General features: G+C 33.1%; 3 protein-coding genes across 3 annotated transcripts; 2 read left to right on the top strand and 1 right to left on the bottom strand.

Annotated features, from left to right (window-relative positions):
• Positions 1-1,111: 1,111 nt before the first annotated feature.
• On the top strand, positions 1,112-6,121 carry LOC11439557 (leucine aminopeptidase 1). Its single transcript, XM_003610271.4, has 10 exons — positions 1,112-1,326; positions 1,488-1,902; positions 2,204-2,398; positions 2,520-2,745; positions 3,318-3,444; positions 3,732-3,827; positions 4,331-4,408; positions 4,961-5,021; positions 5,247-5,434; positions 5,754-6,121. The coding sequence occupies exons 1-10, from the start codon at positions 1,138-1,140 to the stop codon at positions 5,880-5,882; spliced, it is 1,704 nt and encodes a 567-aa protein (XP_003610319.1). The 5' UTR covers positions 1,112-1,137; the 3' UTR covers positions 5,883-6,121.
• A 1,720-nt stretch (positions 6,122-7,841) lies between these two features.
• LOC11427115 (uncharacterized) lies at positions 7,842-11,812 on the top strand. Its single transcript, XM_003610269.3, has 7 exons — positions 7,842-8,452; positions 8,756-8,797; positions 9,842-9,924; positions 10,023-10,124; positions 10,237-10,451; positions 11,110-11,204; positions 11,292-11,812. The coding sequence occupies exons 1-7, from the start codon at positions 8,311-8,313 to the stop codon at positions 11,543-11,545; spliced, it is 933 nt and encodes a 310-aa protein (XP_003610317.2). The 5' UTR covers positions 7,842-8,310; the 3' UTR covers positions 11,546-11,812.
• A 1,418-nt stretch (positions 11,813-13,230) lies between these two features.
• Positions 13,231-19,626, bottom strand: LOC11437572 (probable cyclic nucleotide-gated ion channel 5). The gene is made up of 8 exons (XM_003610266.4): positions 19,473-19,626; positions 18,594-18,684; positions 17,740-18,322; positions 16,647-16,859; positions 16,178-16,479; positions 15,511-15,622; positions 14,690-14,926; positions 13,231-14,181 (listed from the first exon to the last, which is right to left on the bottom strand). Exons 2-8 carry the CDS (start codon positions 18,653-18,655, stop codon positions 13,495-13,497), a joined length of 2,196 nt encoding a protein of 731 aa, XP_003610314.1. The 5' UTR covers positions 18,656-18,684; positions 19,473-19,626; the 3' UTR covers positions 13,231-13,494.
• Between the last annotated feature and the right edge of the window lie 6,055 nt (positions 19,627-25,681).

The raw sequence follows: 25,681 nt of genomic DNA, 5'->3' as shown, positions 1-25,681 counted from the left end.
CTTAACCTTTTACAGTTAATAATAATCAAATTATGTAAGTATACAATAGAATTAGTGGTACAGTTGGTTTGATTAGTGTCTGTTGATGAAAAAAATTGTCGTCGGTTCGATACCCATCGCTTGCATTGTATGAATTATTATTTTTATTTGTAAACTATTGCATCTTCAACCTCTAGAAGGGTCAAAACGACCTAGTCGAAAATCCTCGCGACCCGGAATAGAAAAGCTATAACTTTATGCCATTTTAGAAAACTCAATTTTAATCTAGAATCATGAAGCAAATAACAATTCCTTGTGATTTCAAGCAATTTTCTGCATCTTTAAACACTCAAAACTGAAATATTTTTGTTTTCCAACAAAATATCCAACCTCAGTCATGGAAAATAAAACTCTTTTAATTTATAAATGGTTATTTAAATAAAAAAAAATTGACTTGTTGCGGTGGTTGTTGTTGTTTAATGAATATTGATGATATCGATGATGGTGGTGGTAGTAACTTGTGGATGGTGATGCTGGTCATGTAGTAACAAGGATGAATATCATAAAAAATAGTTTTTACCAGTGCCATGAGCACTATTGTTTTGATGATGGTGCTCGAAAGAGATGCAGGGAAATCAGAACAAGGAGAGAATAAAGAAGAAAGAAAATAATAATTAAAGGTAGTAACTTATTTGGTTTTTTAAATAATAATAAAAAAAAGGGGGACATGCCAATTTCGTAAATAAAAAAACTCGAGTGAAATATTTATAATTAACTTAGGTGGGTCAAAAGTATAAATAACAAAAATAATATAAAACTATTAAAACTAATGGTGACTTGCAATTGCAGGTTTTTTCTCCCCTCCCACCGTGAGAGACCTGATTTGGTCTCCCATGCTAGCCTGAGCCTTGTATCAAACTATCAATTGAAACTACTTTTAATTAGTTACAATCAGTTCAATCTACATATGATGAGATCATTTTTCACATGTAACTTTCATTATCAATCGAGAAAAACGGACAGGTAGTGCTGTTTACACTTGACTTGAGAAAGGGATAATAATGAGAAATTAATCTCTGATTTTAATTTTAATAGCTATTTTTGGATGAATAAGATGTGATGGTTCATTATAAATAAGATAGACTCTCCCACACCCAAATGGCGGCCATAGCTTCTGCCATTGTTATTGCTTTCTCAAAATCTTCGTCTTCTTCTCTCTTTCTCACTTCGCGTATTCGTTTTGCTTCATTTCCTAAACGAAGCTTTCATTCAACGACGAAGCTTATGTCTCAGTCACGTTACACCACTCTCGGCCTCACTCACCCCACCAACATCGAAGCCCCTAAGGTTAGTTTTCTTCTTCAATTTTGATGCCCTTGTTTCTATTTTTGATTTATCCACTTTAATGATGTATAAAGTCGTTAATTTGTTAATTTTATCGTTGTGGGTTTTTTATTTTATGTGTTTACTGATAGTGCCTTTTATGTGTTTGTGAAAATTCCTGAAAGATCTCTTTTTCTGCTACGGATGTTGATGTGACTGAATGGAAAGGAGATATACTAGCAGTGGGTGTTACTGAGAAAGATTTAACAAGAGATGCTAAATCGAGATTCGAGAATTCGATTTTGAACAAGATTGATTTGAAGTTGGATGGTTTGTTATCTGAAGCTTCTTCTGAAGAGGATTTCTCTGGTAAAGTTGGTCAATCAACGGTTGTTAGGATTAAAGGACTTGGATCAAAGAGGGTTGGTTTGATCGGTCTTGGTCAGTTACCTTCAACTACTGCACTGTATAAGGGTCTTGGTGAGGCTGTTGTCGCGGTTGCTAAGTCTGCTCAGGCAAGCAATGTTGCTATTGTTCTTGCCTCTTCTGAAGGACTTTCTTCGGAATCAAAGCTTAGTACTGCTTATGCAATTGCATCTGGTATTTGATTTTATGATTTATATCTGTTTGATGTATTGATTTTATGATTTTTAAGTAATTGATGTGTTAAAATAGGGATCTCTCCATTACTATTTACTAATGTTTTGAGTGTATAAAGTTTAATTATACAAAAAATAAAAATACATGTCACCATTTTTAGAAACATTGACTTTTGTCATCACAAACTTTAGAAATGGCGAGGATCCTTACTCGTGTTGTGTGTATATGTGCGCGCGCGTGTGTGAATGTGAGCTTGTGATTTTTATAGCTGCATTTGATGTGTTGGCTTGAATTGTGGTAGGGGCTGTGCTGGGATTATTTGAAGATCAAAGATACAAGTCAGAATCAAAGAAACCAGCAGTTAGATCCATTGACATTATTGGTCTTGGAACGGGGCCTGATTTGGAAAAAAAGCTCAAGTATGCTGGAGATGTTTCTTCTGGAATAATTTTTGGAAGGGAGCTTGTAAACTCTCCTGCCAATGTTCTCACACCAGGTTCGTACGACACTTTATATCGTATTATATAGCTATAGCTATATCTATGTATGTATGTATATATGCATGTATGTGTGCTTCTCTAAAATCTGATCTGTACTTGGTGATGTTTTGGTCTCAGGGGTGTTGGCAGAAGAGGCATCTAAGGTTGCTTCCACCTACAGTGATGTTTTCACCGCTAAAATATTAGATGCTGATCAGTGCAAGGAATTGAAAATGGGGTCCTATCTAGGTGTTGCTGCAGCCTCGGCAAATCCTCCTCGTTTTATCCATCTTACTTACAAACCTCCAAGTGGATCTGTCAAGGTCAAGCTGGCTTTGGTTGGAAAAGGTTTGACTTTTGATAGGTAATTCACCAAACCGTGTTTTCTATCTACAATTCATAAGACATTGAAAAATTTGAAATGGGATTTCACCCTGTATTATCCATGGTTTTGATTATGGTACCAAAGCATTCAGCGGTTATGAAGTTTGATGTTTTTGCTTTGTTGATAAATCTTTAATATGAGGTCCTAAGTAGATTTTTTCAATATATTCTTTCTAAATACAACAACAACCAAGTCTTATCCCACTAAATGGGTCCGGCTACATGGATCAAATTATTGGTCCGTGTCATAGGATTCGACAAAGTGTTACGTTGGCTGTCGAGGCCTAACACAACCCTCTCTTTTTACCCAGCCTTGGGACCGGCTATGCATGACAAGGCTAACATAGGCATGATTATGTATTCTTTTTTCATGCATTACCAATTTGCTACAATGGCATACTTAGTATTGGTGTAAAATATATGTTGTTTCATCTCAAAATTAAGGAGTCCATGGGTTTCTCTCCCATTTCATATTTATTTTTTTGTTTGATGTAGGAAGTTTTAGTTTTTTTTCCTTACTGCTTTTTTATTACGTTTTCTGCTTTTTATCAGTGGTGGCTACAACATTAAGACTGGACCTGGCTGTTCAATTGAACTCATGAAATTTGATATGGGTGGTTCAGCCGCAGTTTTAGGCGCTGCAAAAGCACTTGGTCAAATCAAACCTCTTGGGGTGGAGGTTAGTCACTTAAATCATTGGTCCTTCATTTTTTCAATTTCATGTCAAGATTTGCTTAGGGATTATTGGGTGATGTAGTATGGGATCTCCGAAATGACGGGTTTATATAAATAAAAAGTCACAGAAATTTCCTAATCTCATTTGATTTTTTTTTTCATAATAAGAGTTGTTGAGTATGGATTTTCATTTTACATTTCTGGTGGCTGCTTTTCCGTGGAATGATTTGTTTGGAATACATAGTGGTTATTGTCGTGTTTTGTCGTGTAATAAAAATCTTGTATATGCAGGTTCATTTTATAGTTGCAGCTTGTGAGAATATGATCAGTGGAACAGGTATGAGGCCTGGAGATGTTGTCACAGCTTCAAATGGAAAAACTATTGAGGTGAGGGTTTACTAGGTCTTTGATTTTTAATTGTCCAATAAATTTAACCTATTGTACTTGGTATTGATGCATAGTATTTGATGATATTTTTGTTTTTGCCATCTTTCTGATTTGTTGAATATGTATATATGTCATTAGGTCCAGTGGACAGCATGTAATTTGTTCTTATTCAAATATTTTATTTGGATAATTGAATGAAAATGAAATGCATCAGTTATTTCCATTTTAAAAAAGTTTCTCAATAATCATTTATGATGCTTGGGATGTAACTCTTGATTGTCATTTTGTGTGTATCAGTACTGAAAATGCAAATCTATTGTAGTTGTACTTGGTTAATCAATATATATATATAATACAATTACATTGCAATTGAAGATCAGTGAATTGAAGTTTTGGCCTCTATGAACTATGTAAACATATGTAGTATTGACCTTGATTTTGTCAAGTATCAACATTTTATATGATGTACTAGGAATTTGACATTGGTTTAACTTTTTGTTTAGGTGAACAACACTGATGCTGAGGGAAGACTCACACTGGCAGATGCTCTGGTATATGCTTGTAACCAAGGTGTTGAAAAGGTATACTGCAAGTTATTTGCATCTTTCTATCTCTGTACTATCTCTATAAATCATAAACAGATTTCGGTTGCCTTCCCAAATCATTTGCTTAATATTTAATATTTTGATAGATTTGGTGAGATTTTCAATTATGTGATGAAAGAGGATTACTAGTAGGACATGAGGACACTCATTTTTTACATTCTCTTGAGTACACTCTTTTTAGAAAGTAATCAATCTAGAAGCCAACTAATCATAAAGAGTGTTACTAGCATTTGTCTTGAACATCATTCTCATTCTTTAAAATATCTATGGACCAGTTTATAAATATAAAAAAAGGCCAAAGTCAGCACATGTTATGCAAATCTTGGTACACCGAAACAAAAGTAAACTGGTCCATAGATATTTTAATATTTACGAAACAAGTGCTGACTTTGGCCTTTTTTTATATTTACAAACTTCTCATCTGTTGTTTGTTTTCTGGCATCAATTTAGACAAGCTTAAAACTTATTTTTTTAGATGTATGATTTAGTTTTAGAATACTGCTAACTGGTAGATAATCTTTTTTTCAGATTATTGATTTGGCAACCTTAACTGGGGCATGTGTAGTTGCTCTTGGGCCCTCCATTGCAGGTAAAGATAAACTAAAAATTATTAATGTTGTGTACGTGTTTGACCTCTTTTTTATTATCATGTTCTAAAATTTCTTGCAAGAATTAAGAAAAAAAAAGTCTCAATATTTTGGTTGGAACTATAAGCTCCTTAAATTCATATATCATTTTGGGGAAATAGTAAAGCTAAACTCGGGAGAGACTATCAAACATTGTCTGATTATAACTGCAAACTATTATTTTGAAGGTGTGTTTTCACCCAATGATGAACTAGTAAAAGAAGTTTTGGAAGCTTCTGAAGTGAGTGGGGAGAAACTATGGCGGCTGCCAATAGAGGAAAGCTACTGGGAATCAATGAAATCAGGAGTGGCTGATATGGTAAACACTGGTGGTAGACCAGGTGGTTCTATTACTGCTGCTCTTTTCCTGAAACAGGTATGTGCTTAATAATGATACAAATCATGTTATTGTTTGAATTTTTCTTCTCAAAGTAATTGGACAGCTGTGTTGGGTACCGTGGAGTGGTAATAACATCTGAAAGATATTCTGCGATTTTCACGCTCCTTATTTATCCAAGTCATTGTGTGGCAATGGCAATGGAACTCTAACTGTCCTAATCTAGAGTAAAAATTTCATATAGTAATATTTTATTTTAAGAAACTTATTGGAGGAAAATATACTAGTTTCTTAAATATGGAAACTATTTGCTTCTATTTGTTTACTGTCTGATTTTTGAAACAATTTTGCTTTGTAGTTTGTTGATGAAAAGGTTCAATGGTTGCATATTGACATGGCTGGTCCTGTGTGGAATGACAAGAAGCGCTCAGCAACAGGATTTGGCGTTTCTACTCTAGTGGAATGGGTTTTGAAAAATTCTTCTTAACTGCAAACTGAAATCTTCAACTATTATTGGCATCAAGTGAAGTATAAGATAAGATAAAAATCAGGTTATGGTTTTTCTGGTTATTTGGGGTTGCTTTGCTCTATATGAATAAGTAATTTGATGGTGGATGGAAAAGGTGGTAAGCTGAGGTATATTCCGATGTATTCAATACAAAAAAGAATACTTTGTATTTTCACGGTTTGCTAATAATTCAGTTAAGCATATATTTGTTTTCTTAATATACTTCTATCATCCTACGTAGCTCTCTAGTAGTGCTTTCTTCTTCTCGTCAAAAACAAACAAACACAGTGTCTTCTTTTGCAAAGGTAGCGGTCCATTTGTATTTTTCGTTGTCGTTATTTAGTAGCATAGTTTCTTACGGAAAAAAAAAGGCACAGCTTGCTTTCTTTTTCTTTTGGAGGGACCAGTGTGCTTCCTAAGGTGTGCTGCAATCTATCCTTTTGAACTACTGATGGCTGATGTAAAATCATCTTGCTTTAAGGCACCCACTCCAATCCAAGTATAAGCAAAAGGGATCAAAAGTTAAAGTTCCTCGTAGGTAAAGAGTAATATGACCACTAAAATAAATAAGGCCTATTTTGAATCTTGATTAAGATTTTTTTTTTTTTTTTGCCACTATCAGAAATAGCATTACCCTTTTTCTTAGTGAGTGTGTTGCTTAAATGGACTATCATATCGAGAAGCAAGAGGATAAGCAAACTCCTTTCCAATTTGATGAACTACACTACTAACCTTTGATGTGAGCTGAATGTCGAGATCAGTTTCCCAAAAAAAAAAATAACCGAAGAATTTTGATCCTTCTAAATTGCCCAAAGGGACACTCCGAAGAACGTGGACCAATTATAAGGGTTGAAAGTTGAAACTAACATTCTTAGTATTAAGATTCCACTCCAACCAAGCATAGTTGTCTTCCTTGACGTACTGATTCCAGTAGTCTCGAGTACGTGAGCATCATCACTAGTCATGTTCCTATGAGCACGAACAACATTTGTAAGAAGAGAACCATGATCAATCTTCCAAAGAACAACACATAAACAAGTTGAACTCTTCCAATTCCAGACCTGTATAAACAAAGGATGAGAATTGGTATTATCTAAACTCACACTACAAATGATAAGCAATTTTTTCATTAAATTGACCAACAGAAGATAAATCCCGATTCTGGATATCATTCCCACTTGGCGCATGTTCATCGAGGTTTTAGATTAGTTACTTATTGGAAAATGAATTCAAGAATTTTATTGGAGATCATATTCCAATTCCAATCATTATTTAGGACAGAGATTTGAGATTGGGAGTTGAGTCTCTCGAGGAGTGTCCTGACCATCATTAAGAACCCATCTGATGTGAGGCTTAACTTTGTCCCAACTACTCAAAGTAGCCTTCCAAATATTGGACGATCAACTACCTCTAGCAGTGGTTAGGTTAAGGGAGTAGGAAGAAAATGTGTTATAAATGGTTTTGACAAGGATGAGGTAGTTTTTATTATCAATGGTTGTTTCCATCTTAAAGGAGTTGTTTCATCGATTATTCAAAGAGGGTCATGCTAACATGACAAGTTAATGAGTTTAAAAAGGAATTAGATAGAAGTTCTATATTGAAAAGATGAATTTTTAAACCTTCGTGATATTAAATACACTCTGTCAAAAATAATAATATTAGAATACATAATTTTTAAGATTATATTTTTACGTTGGTTTTTGCACTGATTTCCGACTCATCAAAGGTGGACGACAAATTAGGATCATGTGTGAGGCATGTACACTGGTAAAGCGTTGTTCCCTCTGGGAATCGAATCTGGTATTCTCTAAATACGTCATTGGAAGGAGCTCTTTGCCACTAGAGCCTAAGCAACTTGATTGTTTAATTTATGTGTCCATAACATGTTAGTATTTTTCTAAAAAAAAAGGCCTATTATTATAATTTAAGTGTATAAAATCCCTCAAAACAAAAACAAAAAAGTCTAATTAGGAGTTATAGTCAAATTAAAGTGTACTAAGTAGTCAAATTAGGGACAAGAGCCCAAAATCCGGTACCTAGTAAAAGGAATATTTGAATGGTAGGTGGCAAGAAAAAAGGGATCTTGTCTGTCTTGTACTACTTCTTATACTTATTATACCTATGACTTCGTTAAAACTTTCACTTTACATTTCACATTTTACTACTAACTACTCTTTCACACACACACCAATCAAGAGAATAACATATAAAAATATAAAGTCCTTTTTTTCATTGCTGTCAGACATTTTCATCAAATGGGAAGGGAACGAAGAGAGCCAGCCTCCATGAATGAATAATCACAAACAAAACAAAACAAAACAAAAATATAATAATAACATCATAACACACTGTTCAACATTCATTTCATTCATTCAATTACCTATGAACTAGAGAGAAAGGAAGAAAAATGAGTGTATCTTTGACTGTTATGACCTTGAATCTTCATGATGATGAACCACAAGATAGTCCTAATTCATGGGACAAAAGAAGAGACATATGCATAAGTGTTATTACCAGTTACTCCCCCATCATCCTTTGTACTCAACAAGGTAGGTAGCTTCTCACTCTTTCCATGCCCCATCTTTTTATTTTCATCTGGGTTTGTTCAAAATTGTTTCTTTTTTTCTGATTTCGTTTTCAATGTATAGTTCTGGATCCCTTCTTCATGTACCTTTCAATATTCAATTGCTAAAAATGCTTGCTTTATTGATCTTTTGATTTGATTTTGAATTTGATTTTTTTTTTTTTTTTGCATCCTATTGAATTCTTGATTTGTTTGTCTCTCATTCGATATGTTGATGTTCTGGTTCAGTTTATTTAACCCCTTGTTTGTTTTAATTTGTTGGATTCAGGAGTGAAGACACAATTGGATTTTCTCCAGCAAGGTTTGCCAGGTAAGAATTGTTTTTATAAAACTGTTTTGCTCTTCACCTTCTAATAGGATTCATTTATAATTCTCAAATTTGATTTTGCCTGCATTGTTTGTTTACATTACAACCATATTTTTCATTTCATTTCTCATTGTCATAATGGATCATATTTTTGTCCTTTGTCAAAATGATTATTATTACATTGTATAGTACTGGTTATGAAGAGAAATGTGGTTGTACACTGCTTTTGTCTAGAGCATGTTTGGAATTGGGTTTTGAAGGCGGCGAGATAGAAGCTAGTAGTGAGCTTTTAAGATTGAACGTGAGTCAGTACCGTGAAAACATAGGAAACAAACCTAATGTGTTACTGGCCCAATTTTTACATAAATTCATGCTTACTTTGTAGATGTTCTCATTCCATGTGATGCCTAGTGCCTACATCACCGATGGTTTGGTTATGCTAAAATAGGTGTGTGGTTCATTCAAAAATGATAGACTTCATCCATACTTCTCTTGATGTAAACTGTCAAAACGATTAAAATAATTGAAATAGCTTGATGATCGTCGTTTAAGGAAATAACTCCATCTATCTCTAGTTTTTTGTTTTTTTGAAAGGCAAATATAAATAAATAGGGGAAACCAAAATGTACAAAGGGTCCTGCCAAAACACCAGCAGGAGGGGCACAACCGCACAAGAGATGCTCAAAACACACCCAACACATTGAAAACTAAAGCAAACGACAACACAAAAGCCAACACAAGAAATCCAAGCACACCAAGAAAACACGAAAAAACAAACAAGACCACACCATTCCATCTGTCTCTAGTGACTTTCTTTAATGCTTGTATTGAAATGTTATAGCTTAAATTGTATTGCTAGTTGCTACATTTGCTAATGGTCATGAATTAATAATGTTCAAGGGTGGATTCCAAACCACTTATATACAATTATTCTTCATGGAAATCAAATATGTTCGGAGTCCAAGGAAAGATATAGTATTATTTCTGCGTAATAATACTCTACTTCAAAACAGATTAATTTAAGTTGATAATAAAAAAATTACTCAGGCTATGATCAGTTTGGCGTATCACGAAAAGGGCCACAAGATACAACTGATGAGCATTGCACTATCTTCTATGACAAGGAAAAGGTATAAGGGGTTATTTTGGCATTATCTCATAATTTTTTATTTAACTGGTTTGGGAACAGATTTGTTGAGTGTTTTTTTTCTTAAAAAAAAAAATGAAGGTAGAGCTTCTAGAAGGTGGAACATTTTGGTTGTCTGAGTCTCCGTCTGTACCTGGAAGCATATCGTGGGGTTCCGAAGTTCCTTGCATCGCAACATGGGCTATATCCTTATTATGATTTAGAAAATAAAATATAACTTGAATTGTTTGCGAACTTTGTTATACTTTTGTTTCACAATCTTTTAAATCTTTTGGTTCTTTGACATGATGTCCACACATTTCAACTAAAAGGAGTTGAGCCACCAGGATTCTCATTTCAGATAGTAAATACAAACATGGATGAGCTCAGTGCTCGTGCCCGTAGACGAAGTGCGTTACTCACATGGCAGCACATTGCATCCTTACCCCCTAGCCTACCAGTTGTGTACTGTGGAGTATTCAATACACAAAAAGAATCAACTACTGGACGTTTCCTTCTTGGAAGATCAAGGTAGTTTCTTGATAGATATATTTCCAGTTTATATATGTTAGTGTCAGGAGGAGTCCAAGTTCATATTTCCTGCAGTGTCATGATTACCAGTATCTTACGATACATGAGAGTCGAATATCGATTCAATACTGAACTGAATCCAATTGATAAGAATCTCTAGTGTGTATCTATCTAGACATAAATCTCATTTTTTATTTTTTTAAATAACGTAAATCTCATCTTGAATCACGATTTTGTGATAAATCCTGATTCACTATGATGAATCCTGATTCATTCTAATAAACACTACCTAAACTTAGTATAGCCAACTACTATTTTGACAACTTAGTAAAACCAACCACTTTTCTTTTGTCATTTGATATTTGACTTAAATCTTGATTTATTTTGATATTCATATATGAACCATCAGTTTATAATTGTGTTATTTCACTTGTTTTTTACTTCTAAATGACATTTTTATGGACAATATATCTTATGATTCATAATAAGATTTGATTAGCGATTCAGAAGAAAAAAAATCTTCTAATTCATGATTCGAATCTAGATTCGACAACCATGCTTAGTACACATACCATTGTTATTCATTTAAGTGGGATTCTATGAAACATACTAGAAAAAAGTGGTTTTTAACTTGTGTGTTTACTCTGTTTGAGTGCAGAGAGCATGGTGTAGTTGGGGATATGAGGGATGCATGGCCTAGTGCGCGTGTAAGGAAAAATGTTTCTCTAATCCGCACTTATCACGGATTCAAGGGTACTGTTTGTTTCGACGCTTTTATGCTGTTTTTTATGTTTTATCAAATGAGTATGACGTGATTGTGCTATTATCTGGTGTTGTCAGGTGACAAACAAGGAACCGTTGAATACCTCAAGTTAATTTTTAGAGCGCTCTGCCTCTGCTGGGATCGGCAAACACAAGATCTTCACGTTGATTGGATCCTTTTCAGAGGTAGATCTCTTATTCCTGTTTCATGTGAAGTGGTGAATGATAATATTGATGGATGCTATCCTTCATCTCATTTTCCTATATTTTCCGAGTTTATGCTCCCTCGCACGGTACGGATGCTAGAATCACCGGTACAAGAGGACAACTAAATTTCCATGTTTTGCTATATCTGAGTTCTTTGGTGATTCTTTTTTTTTTACCCGTAGTTGTATCAATCACGAGTTCTTTCTTTAGTTATATATGGGTTTGCTGCCATATTAAGTGTTCAAGTATACTTCTGGAAAATGTAGACACATCATTATGAACACAACTTTTGAGTTGAAAACTGCCTCTATGTTTGAGGATTATGTATTGAAACAGACTTAAATTTGAGAGTGTTTCTTTCTCAAATTAATTTTGTGACTTATTTTATTATTAACAGAAATGAGTTTATATATCAATGGTATTTAGTGTAAACTTTTCATGCATGCCGTGTTATAATTAGTACATCTAAATTTTAGTATGCTTTTTAGCAAAACATATAAAACAGTTCCATTAAGTAAATTATATTACATTAAATTTTAACACTATAGTATGATGTTCCATATGGTATCAACTCAGTGTAAGGGTTTGATCTTATAATAACTCAAGGGTTGAAATGATGGTTGGAGTTCAAAGGGGGCATTCCTACCTGAGACACACTGACAGTATTCTAGAAGATTGTGATGTGGGAGTTTAGATCTGCTCCATTTAGGATGTCATCCATTTACGCTAATGGATGCACGACACATTGAAAAAAAGCATATAGGGTCGTGATTTTAAAATTAGTAAGAATTTTTTAAAACACCATTGTACTTCTCTCTTCAAATTCCGAAAATAGCACACCCGTTTCTGCACCCCAGATCTCATCAGTCATCACCATCAACAACAATTTCAGTTTTCACCACTCAAATTTCACTGAAATCAATTCACCTTCACCTTCACACTCACCACAAATCACACCATTCACCATGCAACGAAGTAGGGATCCGGGAAAAAAGAGGAGAGGATGTTTGAACCCTGGATGGTTGAAGAGGGGTGTTGCAGGGCGCCATCACCACAAATCACACCATTCACCGATTGATTTTCAATTTCTTATTCTAATTGCATCATCCTATACTCTCGAACATAAAGAAGAAAAAGAAAACTATCATAATAAAAATTTATCCTTTCAATTACCAAAGCAATTCCGTGACTCTCATAAATTTAAAATTTACATGCTTCCTCGTACCCATTTATAAATATGGTTAACTATTTCATAAAAAATAGAAAAATGATTATCTATTATATAGTCCCTCCACTTTTAAATATGATCAAATGTTATAGGTTATACTGAATATTACGAAACCAAATGCACGATTAACACCCTGTTTCCCATCAAAGATGGAAGTTACTACTCCTTCATAAGATATAGCATCACTCGTGAATTATATACAAGTACAATTTTCCCTTCAACAAAAAAATTGTATATTTTTGTTTATATTTGTTAAAAAAAGCCAATGACAATCAAATTCATTATGTTTTATTGTTGCTAAACAATATACTCCAGTAAGAGTAAACTACTGCGAACAAGGAAGAGGATGGAAGCAATAGAACAAGAACATTGCAGCTTCATATATTACAACATATATGAGCTAGTACAAAAAAAATTGAATTTAGCTTACGATCACGTTCGTCTTGGACAGGTATTGTCAACTAACATTGAAGTGCAAAACATGTTTGAAGCTTTGTGAATATCCACTGACTGCCAAGTTACAACTATCCTGAATTATGCTAAAAACTTTAAAAAGGACTCCAGTGGAAAAACAGCAAAGCGTATCATCAAATCTCATTAAATATTGACCACAAATAAAATCAACCTTAATTCTTCCAACACATAATTTCAATATTACAATTGACAACGGTAAATAAGTTACATACTGGTGGCAAACCTAATATGACAGCCAGTTAGGCTTAATGTATACTATAATACAATTATTTACAAAGGATACATTGCTTTTGACCTTTTTCACAAGATCAGTCATAAATCATAATAGTAAATGAAAAACAAGAATTTCAAGAGCAGTTACACATGAAAATTTTAGTCTGCATCATCTGCTGTAAAGTCAGGCTCGGGGGGTTTCTGTAATTTCACCAACTCTCTGGCAGTCTTGGCGAGTCGATTGCGGTGTACACCACGGAGAGTGCGCGCGGCAAACTTTGAGGCTAATAAGGCGGCACCAAGGCTGGAGGAACTGCCACTGGCATTGCCGTGAGACTCATCCGCTTCTTCTTCCTTCATACGAAGCTTCATAATTTTCTTTTTACAATATCGACGCCATGCTGCTTGAATAAAACAAGCAGCCCAGGTTCTCCATTGTTGAGAGTAAAAACGAAAAGTGTGTTGAACCTGTCTACTGTGAAGACGTCTAAACTGACTGGCAACAAATTTCAGCTCATCGGCGGTTAAGGCAAAAGTCTCAACCTCTGTTAACGCCTTCACAGTTCGAGTAGAGGTTGGAAGATTAGAACCAGATCTGGGGTCCAGGGCCCATGTTAAAAGCTCCTCCCCACAGAATTCGGCCTCCTTTAGATATGTGCGGTTGAAAAAACCACTCCTCCCACCATCTGTGGTAACACTCTCAAGACGCCCACGTATGATGAAAAGCATCTCATCAACTGGATCTCCTTCCCGAACAATATAAGTATTCTCTGTAAATAAACATGGTTTCAGTCTCTCACATATGGCATCAAGCAATCTCTCATCCATACTCTCAAATAGTGGAACCTACAAATCCATGAAAATAAGTAAATGAATTAACAAATTCAGATGCTTAAACAGAAATTTGATTAAGTTAATCTACCAGAGGGATCAAGTTCGAATTTTAAAAATTTGAAAATCAATCAGTGAAATAAGGATCAATGAAATCAATCTAAGAGATAAGTCCAAAAAGTCACATAGAGGCACTGCATGTTTAAATACCTAAAAGAATTTGAAAAGAAAATCTTATGAGTTGGTGAAATAGTTCATGGACCAGGTAATTAATCTAAGAGAGAGAGATCAAGTACAACAAATCTCAAACACTATCTTTTATACTCATGCAGAAGGACTAAATGATAACTTGACGTGATTTACTGCACAACAACATCAAAGTGGAACTGATCGACAACATTTCATTTTCTACTGTAAAATATTTGGTTCTTTATCTGAAAAAAGTCAAGTCCTTTTTAGTCACACGTAAGAGAGATAGAGTGCTTTGGTGTTTCACTAATTTGAAGTGTTTGTGACAACATACCCTCCTCACTAAAGCCAAACAGAGATGACGCTTAATATCTCTTCGAAGATCCTTTGGTAGACTCTGAACTAAAATATCTTCGTCTACACCACGTGTTGCCAACCACTTATATTGATCATACCGTCTCACACGCTCTCTAAGCTCTTTTGGGAGCAAGCGATGATGCATCCATTGTTCTGAATCACGCCTTTTGACTCTCATTTCCTCCAGCCTAAGGGTAAGGGACTGAAGATATGTCTGCAATAACGGAAATACAGAAACCTCAGTAACATTTATAATATATAAACAATCTGCAATTTCATACTTTAAAGAGAAACATCATTCAGACCAAGCTTAATAACATTGAGTGCTCATGTCAATAACATTTGGTCCAACTTCTTAGAACCATATAGTTCTCAACTATGAAGCACATTAATTGATCCTAACAGCAACAACACAGACACTTATATATCAGGTGAGAGTATGAGTATGCGTTAGGACATAAGATAGTGAGGAGATTGTTAGGATGAGATAAGAGGGAAGTTTGTTAGGATATGGGATAAGGGGAGTTAGTAACAACATAGGATAATGAGGAGTTAGTAACAACATAGGATAATGAGGAGTTAAATAGGGACGTTGGTTAGAGATATCATGTATAAATAGGAGAATATAATGGATAGAAATCATATTTAAATATAGCAACTGTGAACATGGTATTCTCTATTGTGAAGGGGAAACCCTTGGAGAAGAGATCCTCTCCTATTTTATTATATTTCTTAAAAAACAAAACTTCAACCATTCTTACTTTTAAGATAGGTCAAGCTCAATGGTTTGAAGTATACCTGCATGTTGCCAATCAGAAGCGCGAAGAGGATGAGACCTGCTATGGCAAGTGCTATTGAAAAGATAACCTCCCCAGGATATGTGCTAGTTTGAAGCCCCTGACCAAGGGTACTGCAGTGAAGTAAATGAAAATAGGTTGTGCCATACAAATAATCAATGAAATCACGGGAGGGGGGATGTCACATGAGGGATCTGGATATGAATATGTTACTATAAAAAAAGAAACTTACATACTAAATTTAAATAAAAAAAATAAACAAATAAATTGATATTTAGATCAAAACGTGAAACAAGCCAAAAAATGCAGGCTCTATAACTTATCACCTTTATAAGAAGTTCAGAGATTTTGTCAAGAAAAAAAAAAAAAAAAGTTCTGAGATAACCCTACCATTGATATGGTCTATAAAATATTAACATGCAGTGTTAACTTTGAATATTGAGTTTTTAGACTCAAAAGAAGACCATTATTTTAGACATAGAAACTCCATAAAATCAATGACCTTAACTCAATTCAAGGATAAGTCTAAAAACCTAACTTCAGAAGTTAACATTAGGGTTCGTTTTACAGAGCAAAGTAATGAGTGGGGTAATTATGCGCCAAAAGCAAAAGGGAAGTCCAATACACTATTATCTGGACAAATTGTCGACAAGAAACAAAATAATTACCTTAAATTCTGGAGCCCCCACCATAAACAGTAAAGATATTTTGTGATAAACTTCTTAGATGAAATGATACCAGATGACAAGGCTTGCTTAAAAATTCCATAATCAAAAGGTGGAGGATCATCATCTACAGAGCACTTTGACTTAAAAATAGCTTTGCTTTTGTTTTGCCAGGCACTATAACCTTCCGTGTGCTGGTTCTCACAGTACAAGTAGTTTTTGTTGCACCCATTGTCGCTGCAAGCATTCTGCCAGCACGAGTCATTGCGTTCAATAGCTAACAAGTACCAAAAAGCACCAACTATCTGCAAATAATCAGTAATGGAAAAAGACCTAAAATACATTAGTGGCAGAGTTGACGCAACATAGAGCTAGAAAGAAAGAATAATAGCTTAACTGGTGAGATTGTATACAACTCAAATAGAACAAGGCAGCAAAGACAAATGAAAAACAGAAGAAAAAAAACACTTACATGACTGGCAAGCATGTACAACAGCAAATAATATACAGCACCTGCCCATGCAGTTTCGGCAAAGACACCGGCTGTTCTCTTAAGTTCTGAAGTTAATGGCACCATTCGAAGAAATCTAGGAATATACTGAAGCAAGATAATGAACAGCAAGGCCTGCTTTGTTGCTAGTACATCAGAACTTTTTGACCTCTGAAGAAATCTCCAAACAACAATCTGATTACAAGAATATAAATAGAAAACATAAGCAAGAGTTTAGTTTTCTTACACTCCTTAAAATTGCAGTAGCAATAAGGACATGTGTCAGACATATACGATAACTGCTGCGATTTTATTAATTGAGCAGTCAGAAAGAAGTATTTTTGAACATGTTAGTGAATGTCGGCTAAGCAGTAGAAAATATTAACAGAATACAAAGCATATAAATAATTTGTACATTCTCAAAAGTCTATATAGCATTAACAATTGAACACTCCTCGTCTCTCCCGAAATAAGGGTTCATAATATACTATCCACCCAAAAAGCATCAATGTATACTTAATTATTGTAGCACACAGTCCAGCTAACAAAATTTATTGAGCTAAAAATAGGAGACTTAAAACGAAAAAAATAAGAGAAGAAGCAATTCTAAAAGCACAAACAAAATCCTTATTAGAAAAAATTATAAGAAAATCCCCAAGTTCAATAGTTTCAAATCAAAGAAAACAGATATGCAACAAGATTGGTGTATTGGTGACAGTGTTTGCCTATTTGTCTGTGGCATTGCGAAGCATGATATTATATTCTCCTCCAATTTTATTGCACTTATTCTTTCTTCTCTCGGGTGACGTCTCTTACTTAACCCCCTCCTACCAACCAACCCCCCCCCCCCAAAAAAAAATCTTCCTACGAGTATCAAAATGAATCCCACAAATAAACCCTTGATTCAAACACAAAAGAAGCAAGAGGATTGCAGCGAAAATATTATGTTATGGAAATCAAAATTGAAAGATAACAGAGAACATTGTTGGTACAGATAGATCATAAAATCCAAAGAAAAATAATCATACAGTATTTACAAAAGGAGATTGATTCAAGATACAGAAGTCTTTTGAACCTGTGGTACTGGCAACACAGATAGGAAATCAACGATGAAATATCGTCGCAAGTATCGCTTGGCTATCTGTGCCGAATCTATCACAAGCTCTCCCCGCCCAAAGACACGAGATGATGGAGCAATGTAAGCAGTACGAAATTGGAGAGCCATGTTTAGCAAATAGAAAGCATCAATGACTGTCCTCAAGGTGGTGACTATTATCGCCAACTTTCGGTCTATACCCAGACAGTGTAATTGATCATTGATGACAGGGAGATAAAAAAACAGTGGATCCACAAACACGGAAAAAATGCATGAGATAACAAATAATTTATTCCATAAGAGTAAAAATTTGTCTTGGGGATCAAATATCTTCTTTTCAGACACTTTAAGATCTTCTGGAAACACTGCCTTAGATACCCCCAGCCCAAGTGATCGACCAATTAACTTCAGTCCTTCAGATCCCTTTCTCATTCCTTTTTTAAAAGACCTAGAGGTTGTGCTGCTTCCATGACTACCATGGTTTAATTTATCAATACTGAATCCAGATTTTGTAACTCTAACATCGGAAGATGAAGATAGTTTAGAATCCAAGAAATCCCACCTAGAAAAAAAAAATTAAAAAGACACAGAAAGAGATTACTTTCCTCTCAAACAATAGCGAAGTAACTACCGGTTCATAAACAGGAATATTAAGACCCATCTAGATCAGAGAAAGGCACAGAGAAGATATGAATAAATAAGAAAATGTCCAAATATCATGTGCATATAGTAACATATACAAGATTTGTGTAAAGCATCTAAAAATTAATTTGCACTACTCTCTTCTCATTCATATTTCTACCAAGACTTTGCAACGAAAATATACTGGATACCTAAAAGAACTTTCTCGCTGGCCATCCATGTACTGTGATTTGTAATCACTTCGGTCAAACATCTTTCAACAGTAGGTCGCAGATGCACAACCTGCAGACGAACAAAACAATATTCAAAATAATGACCAATAATATTTATAGTATTGCATTTTTCATGGTCAGGTTCCGAATGTTTACTAAAGGCATCATGGTAGAGAGGCTGAAATAACTTCCAATTAAAATCAAGAAAAAGAAAAATTTCAAGAATGACATGGCCCAAAACTAGAAACTCTTAGAATTGTAATCTTCAAGCAATGATATTTGTACACCCGTAATTTCCAAACACACATTCAACACCTCATTTCTTTATCTTCTCATCACATCATCGATATATCACAACACACTCTCTATTTGTTTCTCTCTCAAGTGTCCATGAAATATTTTCCAATATTAATCATCTAAACCATATTGCTGTTACTATTCACTAACACAGTTAAAGGCTTATGATCCAAAAAATCACCAAAAATAAAAATATTGCTAAAAGCGAAAATATGCTGGGTTTGGTGGTGCAATATGAAAACTGAAGTGATAAATTTATGAAGCAATTTTTATAGAAAAAATCATAAAATGATTTAAATTAATAGATCAAAATTTCTTATTCCTTCATAATTATTTAAAAAAAAAAAAAAAAAAAAAAAAAGGATCTATTGTAGTTGTAGTTGAAGAGATGCAGATAAGTGAAGTCAAGTTTTTGCAGTATAACAAAAAAAAAAAAAAAGTGTAACCGGAGGGAGGAGAATGAATAGCGACGGTGGACGGCGGCGAAGAGTGAAACAGGTTGACTCTGAAATTCCATAAAAATTAAAGCAATTAAATTGGAGAGAGAAGAAAGGAACGGACCTCATGGAGAAACTGTTGAAGTTGAAGTTGCGGTGACTTCGAAGAAAAAGAGAGAGAAAAGTTGCAGGCTGCAACACAAACTATGCTATGCACCCAACAAAAGGAGGAAGCAACGCAGAGGGATCCTAATCTCAAAAAACTAATTAAAATCAATACTAATATACTTTTCTTTTTATTTCCTAAAAATAAAAAAGTAGCAATAATTCTATTATTGAAGACAACAAAATCTATTCAACAAAAAAGAGTTACTCTCATAAATATTAAAATATGCGCATTAACACCATAAAGGTTGTCAACTTTTTTTCTTCTTTCTTCAAAAAAAAATAAAAAAAATTTCTTCTTTTTTTTTTTACTTGTCAAAAAAAAACTTTTTTTTTTTGTTACAATTTGTCAACTTTTTTCTATCTTGTCTCTTTTGTTTTTAAGGAGTGCCTCTCGATAATGACCTTAAATTTTAAAATTAATGAAGATGTTTAAAAAAATATTTTAGAGACACTCGTTAACATTTTTTATAAATGATATTTATAATTGAAAAATTAATTTTGATCTTATTAATTTTTTATACGCGTTTATTTTTATAAAAGATATTTTAAAACGGAGTGAGTCATGAATAGAGATAGATAAATTGAAAAAAGTCAAAAAAAATTAAATGCAAACTTGTATCTTTAAAACACAAGTTAATGTATTTATAATATAATAATATTTTATTGGAATATGTATGTTAAATTTAATTGAATGTATACAATTTAAGATAATGATTCTTCTTTTAAATTTGTGGGTAATGCTAACCGGTGTTTTCGGAGCACTGGCTAAGAAGTCAAATATAGTAATATTTGTATTAAATGTTTAAATTATGACCTAAAAAGGGTAATGTTTACATTCAAAGTTGTGTAATCAATGCTTAAAAATTACTTCATCTGTTTCAAAATGAGTATCGCTTTAGTCTTTGACACACATATTAAGAAATGAAATGAAATAATAATTGGATATAACGTTTTTACTAAACTGCTCTTACTTTATAAGAAAATGACAAAATTAAAGTTGCATTGAACATTGTGTGAGAGAAAAGTTGGAGAGGATAAAGTTGGAAGATAAAAATTAAAGTTATATTAAAAATGTAAAGTGATATTCATTTTAAAATAATTTTTTACCTAAAATGACACTCATTTTAAAACAGAAGGAGTATTTGTTTTTACTTAAAATTTTCTCTTTTAACTTTCTTAACCATTGACTCATACACTCCTTAATATTATTTTAAATTTATATATCATGTGTTCCTAAAGTACAAGTTAACATGATTTTTGTTACCTAATCATATAAATAAATGTAAATCCACATAAAAAATTGTATAATAGTATAATTCGATAACGTGCATATTGTTGACTTTGTGAGTTTCATTGTCTATTCGTGAATAGCATCTCCAAATGTGAGTGCCTCTCATGTCACTTTTTCTTCCTATAATGCGCATACGTATAGCGATGATTTATCGAGTAAAACCTTAAATTAGTCGGTATTTTTGTACCAAATTCTTAAATTGGTCCACGAATCTATTAATAATTCAAAATGGTCTATATCTTAGTCAAACGTTTTTTAAATTGGTCCCTGACTCTATTAGCTGTTTTGTATTTTGAGTATTAGTTCAACGTCTTTTGGATATTATTTAGTCGTTAATGATATAATATCTTTTGGATCTTATCTGATACGTTAATGATTTAAAATACAAAAGAACTAATAGAGTCGGAGACCAATCTAAAAAACAATTGACAAAGATAAAGACTATTTTGAGTTATTAATAGATTCATAGATCAATTTAAAAATTTGGTATAAGACCAATTTAGTTATTTATCCGGCATAAAAAAAGGAGAGAAAATATAAACTCAAAATATCACTTGTAAATTAGATTAACCGAAAATATTGGGTCATGTTTCCATGTATGGAATTTGTGATTAGTGAATGCAATTAGGCTGCGGACATTTAAGTTAGACAGCCCACATTGATCACAAGAGATTGAAAGATAGATAGATACATAATTTTTCAATCCGTCTTCAAAAAAGTGCTCACGTAGGTATTTTGACAGATTTAAATACGAAAGATTGAGAAACTGTATAACAAAAACTCTAGTGCAATTATTTACCAGGCCTACTTAAATAGAGCTCGTTCAATTGTTTTCATACTCAATATATATTGGGTAGGCAATGTCTTCTCATCGACCCTTAACAATTTTAGGAATTGTTATTCTCCTATATTAAATATAAGCAAAAATTAAAATATATTTGATTTACTTTTTTTATATTTAAGATCAGAGTGAGGATTAGAGCAGCTCGTCCAAAAAAGGAAGAAAAAAAAAAAATACTAGATACAGATTTAATCTAAATAATAAAAAGACAAACTTAGACTTGAAGGGTCGTATTTGAGCCTTCTTATTATCTCTTAAAGAAGATAAATGTAAATTCTTTCCTAGATGATATTTGAGTCTTCAGATGTTTCTTACCTTGGATTAAAATATCTTCCCCTCAATTTAGGGGGGTGTATTGGATTGAGATTTTAAAAGACTATTTTGACAAAAAAAGTCTGGAAGATTTTAAAAGATTGTGGAGGAATGTATTAACTTTTAGAGGATTTTAAAAGACTTTTAAGATTTTGAGGGATTTTAGCTCATAGACTTTTAAAGATTTGAAAGTATTTTATGAGAATTCATAAGATTTGAAATGACAGTCAAATTTTAGCAATAATTCAAAATTACAAGAGTTGACTAAATAAAAAATCAAAGGTTTGCTAGACCAAAAAAAAATAAAATCAAAGGTTTACATGATAAAAAATAAAATCGATACAATTTTTATGGAATTGACTACTAATAATAATATATTATAATAATAATTACTTAATAAAATCAAACTTACTCGAAAAAAAAACTTATTGATAATAATAAAATAAACATGTAAGAGCACGAAAAAGAAAACATGAAGTAAATAATGTGATCAACAACAACCAATTCGTGAAGAAAATAAAAATGACGAGAATAAAAAAAAAATTAAAATCTGGAAAAAGAAAACAAACATGAAATAATGATACTGAGAGAAACAAAAAATGAAGTGGGAGAATGAGTAAAAAGTCTCAAGAAATCTCAAAGCTATGTGTGGGAGACAAAAAAAGCCTCAAGGTTAGGTGTGAGATTGTTAGTAGGTACATTTTACACTAAAAAGTCTCACAAAATCCATTCATAACAATCCATTAAAATCCTTACAATTTTGAATACCAATAGACAATTTTTAAGTTGTGCAAAATCTCAATTGAATACCACTGGATTTTATTGGACTCATTAAAAAATTATGAAAATCCTAATTGAATATCACAAGAATATTTTAGATTCCTTAAAAGTCTTGATTGAATACCTAAAGACTTTTTTAAAACAAAAAAGTCTTTTAAAATCCTTTGAAATCTCAATTGAATACACCCCTTAGATGTCTTCCATAAAATAAAATAAAAAATAAAAAAGAGAGTAGACAAAAGTGCATAATATCGATCAATATTGAAAATTTAAAAATATTTACATGTATTATTGTTTTTCTATGAAAGGCTTATAATAGAATTTGGTGTACTCAATGGGATCAATCTCATCATTCCAATATATATATATATATATGATTAATTGCTACACAAAGATTTTTGTCTATGAGTGCCACCACAAAGATACTTAGTCTTGGGGAGGTATTTTTAAGAAACAAGACTTGCAAATTGGAATCAATTAGCAAAAATTACATCCATATATATACCAATGGAGTCTACTGGCTAGTGTAGTGCAAGTAAGTAATGTGTGAGTCTTGTAAACTACAAAGTACCGAATTCGATTCCTATTGATAAAAATATTACATCCCTATTTTTTTTGTTTAAATCAATTTGTATATTTTGAACTAAAGATGACTAATGTGTAAATCAAAGAGAATAAATAATTTTTATGGCCTGTTATTGTAAACAAAAAAAATAGTAAAATTTAATTATCGTTTAATTGCATTTTTTTCCCCCTATTTTTTGCTAATTGTGCGATTTTGCACCCTCTTTTTTTTTGAGCGATTTTGCACTCCAAATTTTGCCCCCTTTCTAGTTAGATGGACCTTCTTATGTTTAATTGCACTTTTGCCCCATCATTTTGCCAATTGTGCGATTTTGCTCCCCTTCTTCTTCTTTTTTAAGCGATTTTGCACCTTATCTTTTGCCCCTTTTCCCCTATTTTAATGATGATGATTTTGAACAAAAACACAATTTGCAAAAGATAGGGTGCAAAATCGCTCAAAAAAAAGAGAGGGTGCAAAATCACACAATTGGCAAAAGATTGGAGGAAAAAGTGCAATTAAGCCTTTAATTATTGTATTCAAAATATAAATGTTGTACTTTTAACAAAACTTTCACCAAGTATCTGTTTGGTTTGGCATTGATTGGAAGTGTCATTATGTGCAGGGGCGAATGCTTGTTAAAGAGAGGGGTAGCTATGGCTACCCGAAAAAAAAATTTTATTGAATTTGTAGGTATATTTTTATGTTTAGCTACCCCTAATAATATATATTTGGCTACCCCAGGTTCGATTTTAGATGTAGTCATTTTTTTATGACTTTGATTACTTTCGGGTGGCCACCTCATAAAATTATTGCTAGCTTCGCCGCTGATTATGTGTCCCTATGAATAAATGTGAAAGCTAAAAAACCCGAGCTTCCACGTTGTGGTTTTGCTAAACGTGATATTGTTCGAAGGATACGCTTAGAAAATTATGTATGTTAGCTCTTGAATGTTGCATGGTTGGTGTTTTCTTCTGAAATAACAGATGTTAGTTGCTATTTAATAAGCTTCCCTCAATTTAATTAATCACATTATCGCTCTATACTTACGCAGTATACCCTCCAGTCATAAATATAAGCAAAAATTTATGTGGTCTTTATTGTAGACAACATACATCATTTATTGAATGAATCTAAAATATAAATTTTTGCTTATATTTATGATCGGAGGGTGTAGTTTTTAAAGAAAGGAAAGAAAGAAAACTTATGGAAATTAAATGATAAATGTTTTGTAATAAGATAAACTAGGATCTGGTACTGCTGGGGCTGAAAGCTAGATGATGATTCGTGATCTTTTTCTCATAGGAAAAACTTGAATTTCACATTGACAAGATTTTAAAAAATGATTTAGACCAAATATAAAAATCTAATATTGTATTAGAGTTTATTCATTCAAATCACAAATAAGGCACAAAAAACATTGGGATTGGTCGTGAATGAATGCATTAAAAAAAAAAACAGCAGTTCTTACATTGAAAATACTAAAAGTGATAGGTAAAATGAATTTTACAAAACATAATAAACATGTCATGCGGTGACATGCATGTAACCTATGAAACATTGAACATGCATTAGACACATTACTTGTCAGATGTTGGGACACACTTTTACTCATAAATGTACGTGCAATGTTGCATGGAACCTTTTCATCTAATAAGTTTCATCTTCGAAACAACAATAAGAGTAAAATGATTATTACGGTCGATGATAATTAAATATACAATGATGTACTCCCAGAATGAACTTAATTAATTAAACACGTACAAATCAAAAAATAAATACACTCTAATTAAGATAGCTAGACAAAACCATAGTATATGCTTCATGGATTGATTGGTGATATTAATTACGGGGATGGGTATTTTCTGGATGAGCCATCCCAGTGGAAACCTTGGCAACATCCAAGGCTGATGCTTCAGGCTTCTTATTAGCGTACAAAACAAAGTAACCTAACACAGATATTGCTGCAAAACCACCTATAGCCATTCTCATTGGACAAAATGGTACTTTTTTGCGTTGGTGAAGTACATCTGTTGAATGTGGTCGAGGTGGTGTTTCTTTCATTGCTTGATTTTCATTTCCTGCCATCTTCACTTGATTTTCCTTTTTGAAAGTACAAATATTTTAAATTTCTGTTGTTCTTGCTAGTGTTTGTGGAAGTATTGATAGAAGAAAGATCAAAGAAAATGGGAGTGGTTACAAGAAATGATAGGCGAAAAACAATGAGGTTCTCTACAAATGGAGTGTCTATAATTGGAGTCTTTCACATTTGACACGTGCATCTTGTCGTTGACCTTTAAATTTTGTTGAATATGCATGCTAGCTAGCTAGTTGGAGCATTTTCGATACGGAATATAGTACTTTCTAGTTCTTTTCCTA

This window comes from Medicago truncatula, chromosome 4, assembly GCF_003473485.1.
Source record: "Medicago truncatula cultivar Jemalong A17 chromosome 4, MtrunA17r5.0-ANR, whole genome shotgun sequence".
Classification (NCBI taxonomy): Eukaryota; Viridiplantae; Streptophyta; class Magnoliopsida; order Fabales; family Fabaceae; genus Medicago; species Medicago truncatula.
This window is presented reverse-complemented; position numbering and strand designations above follow the sequence as displayed.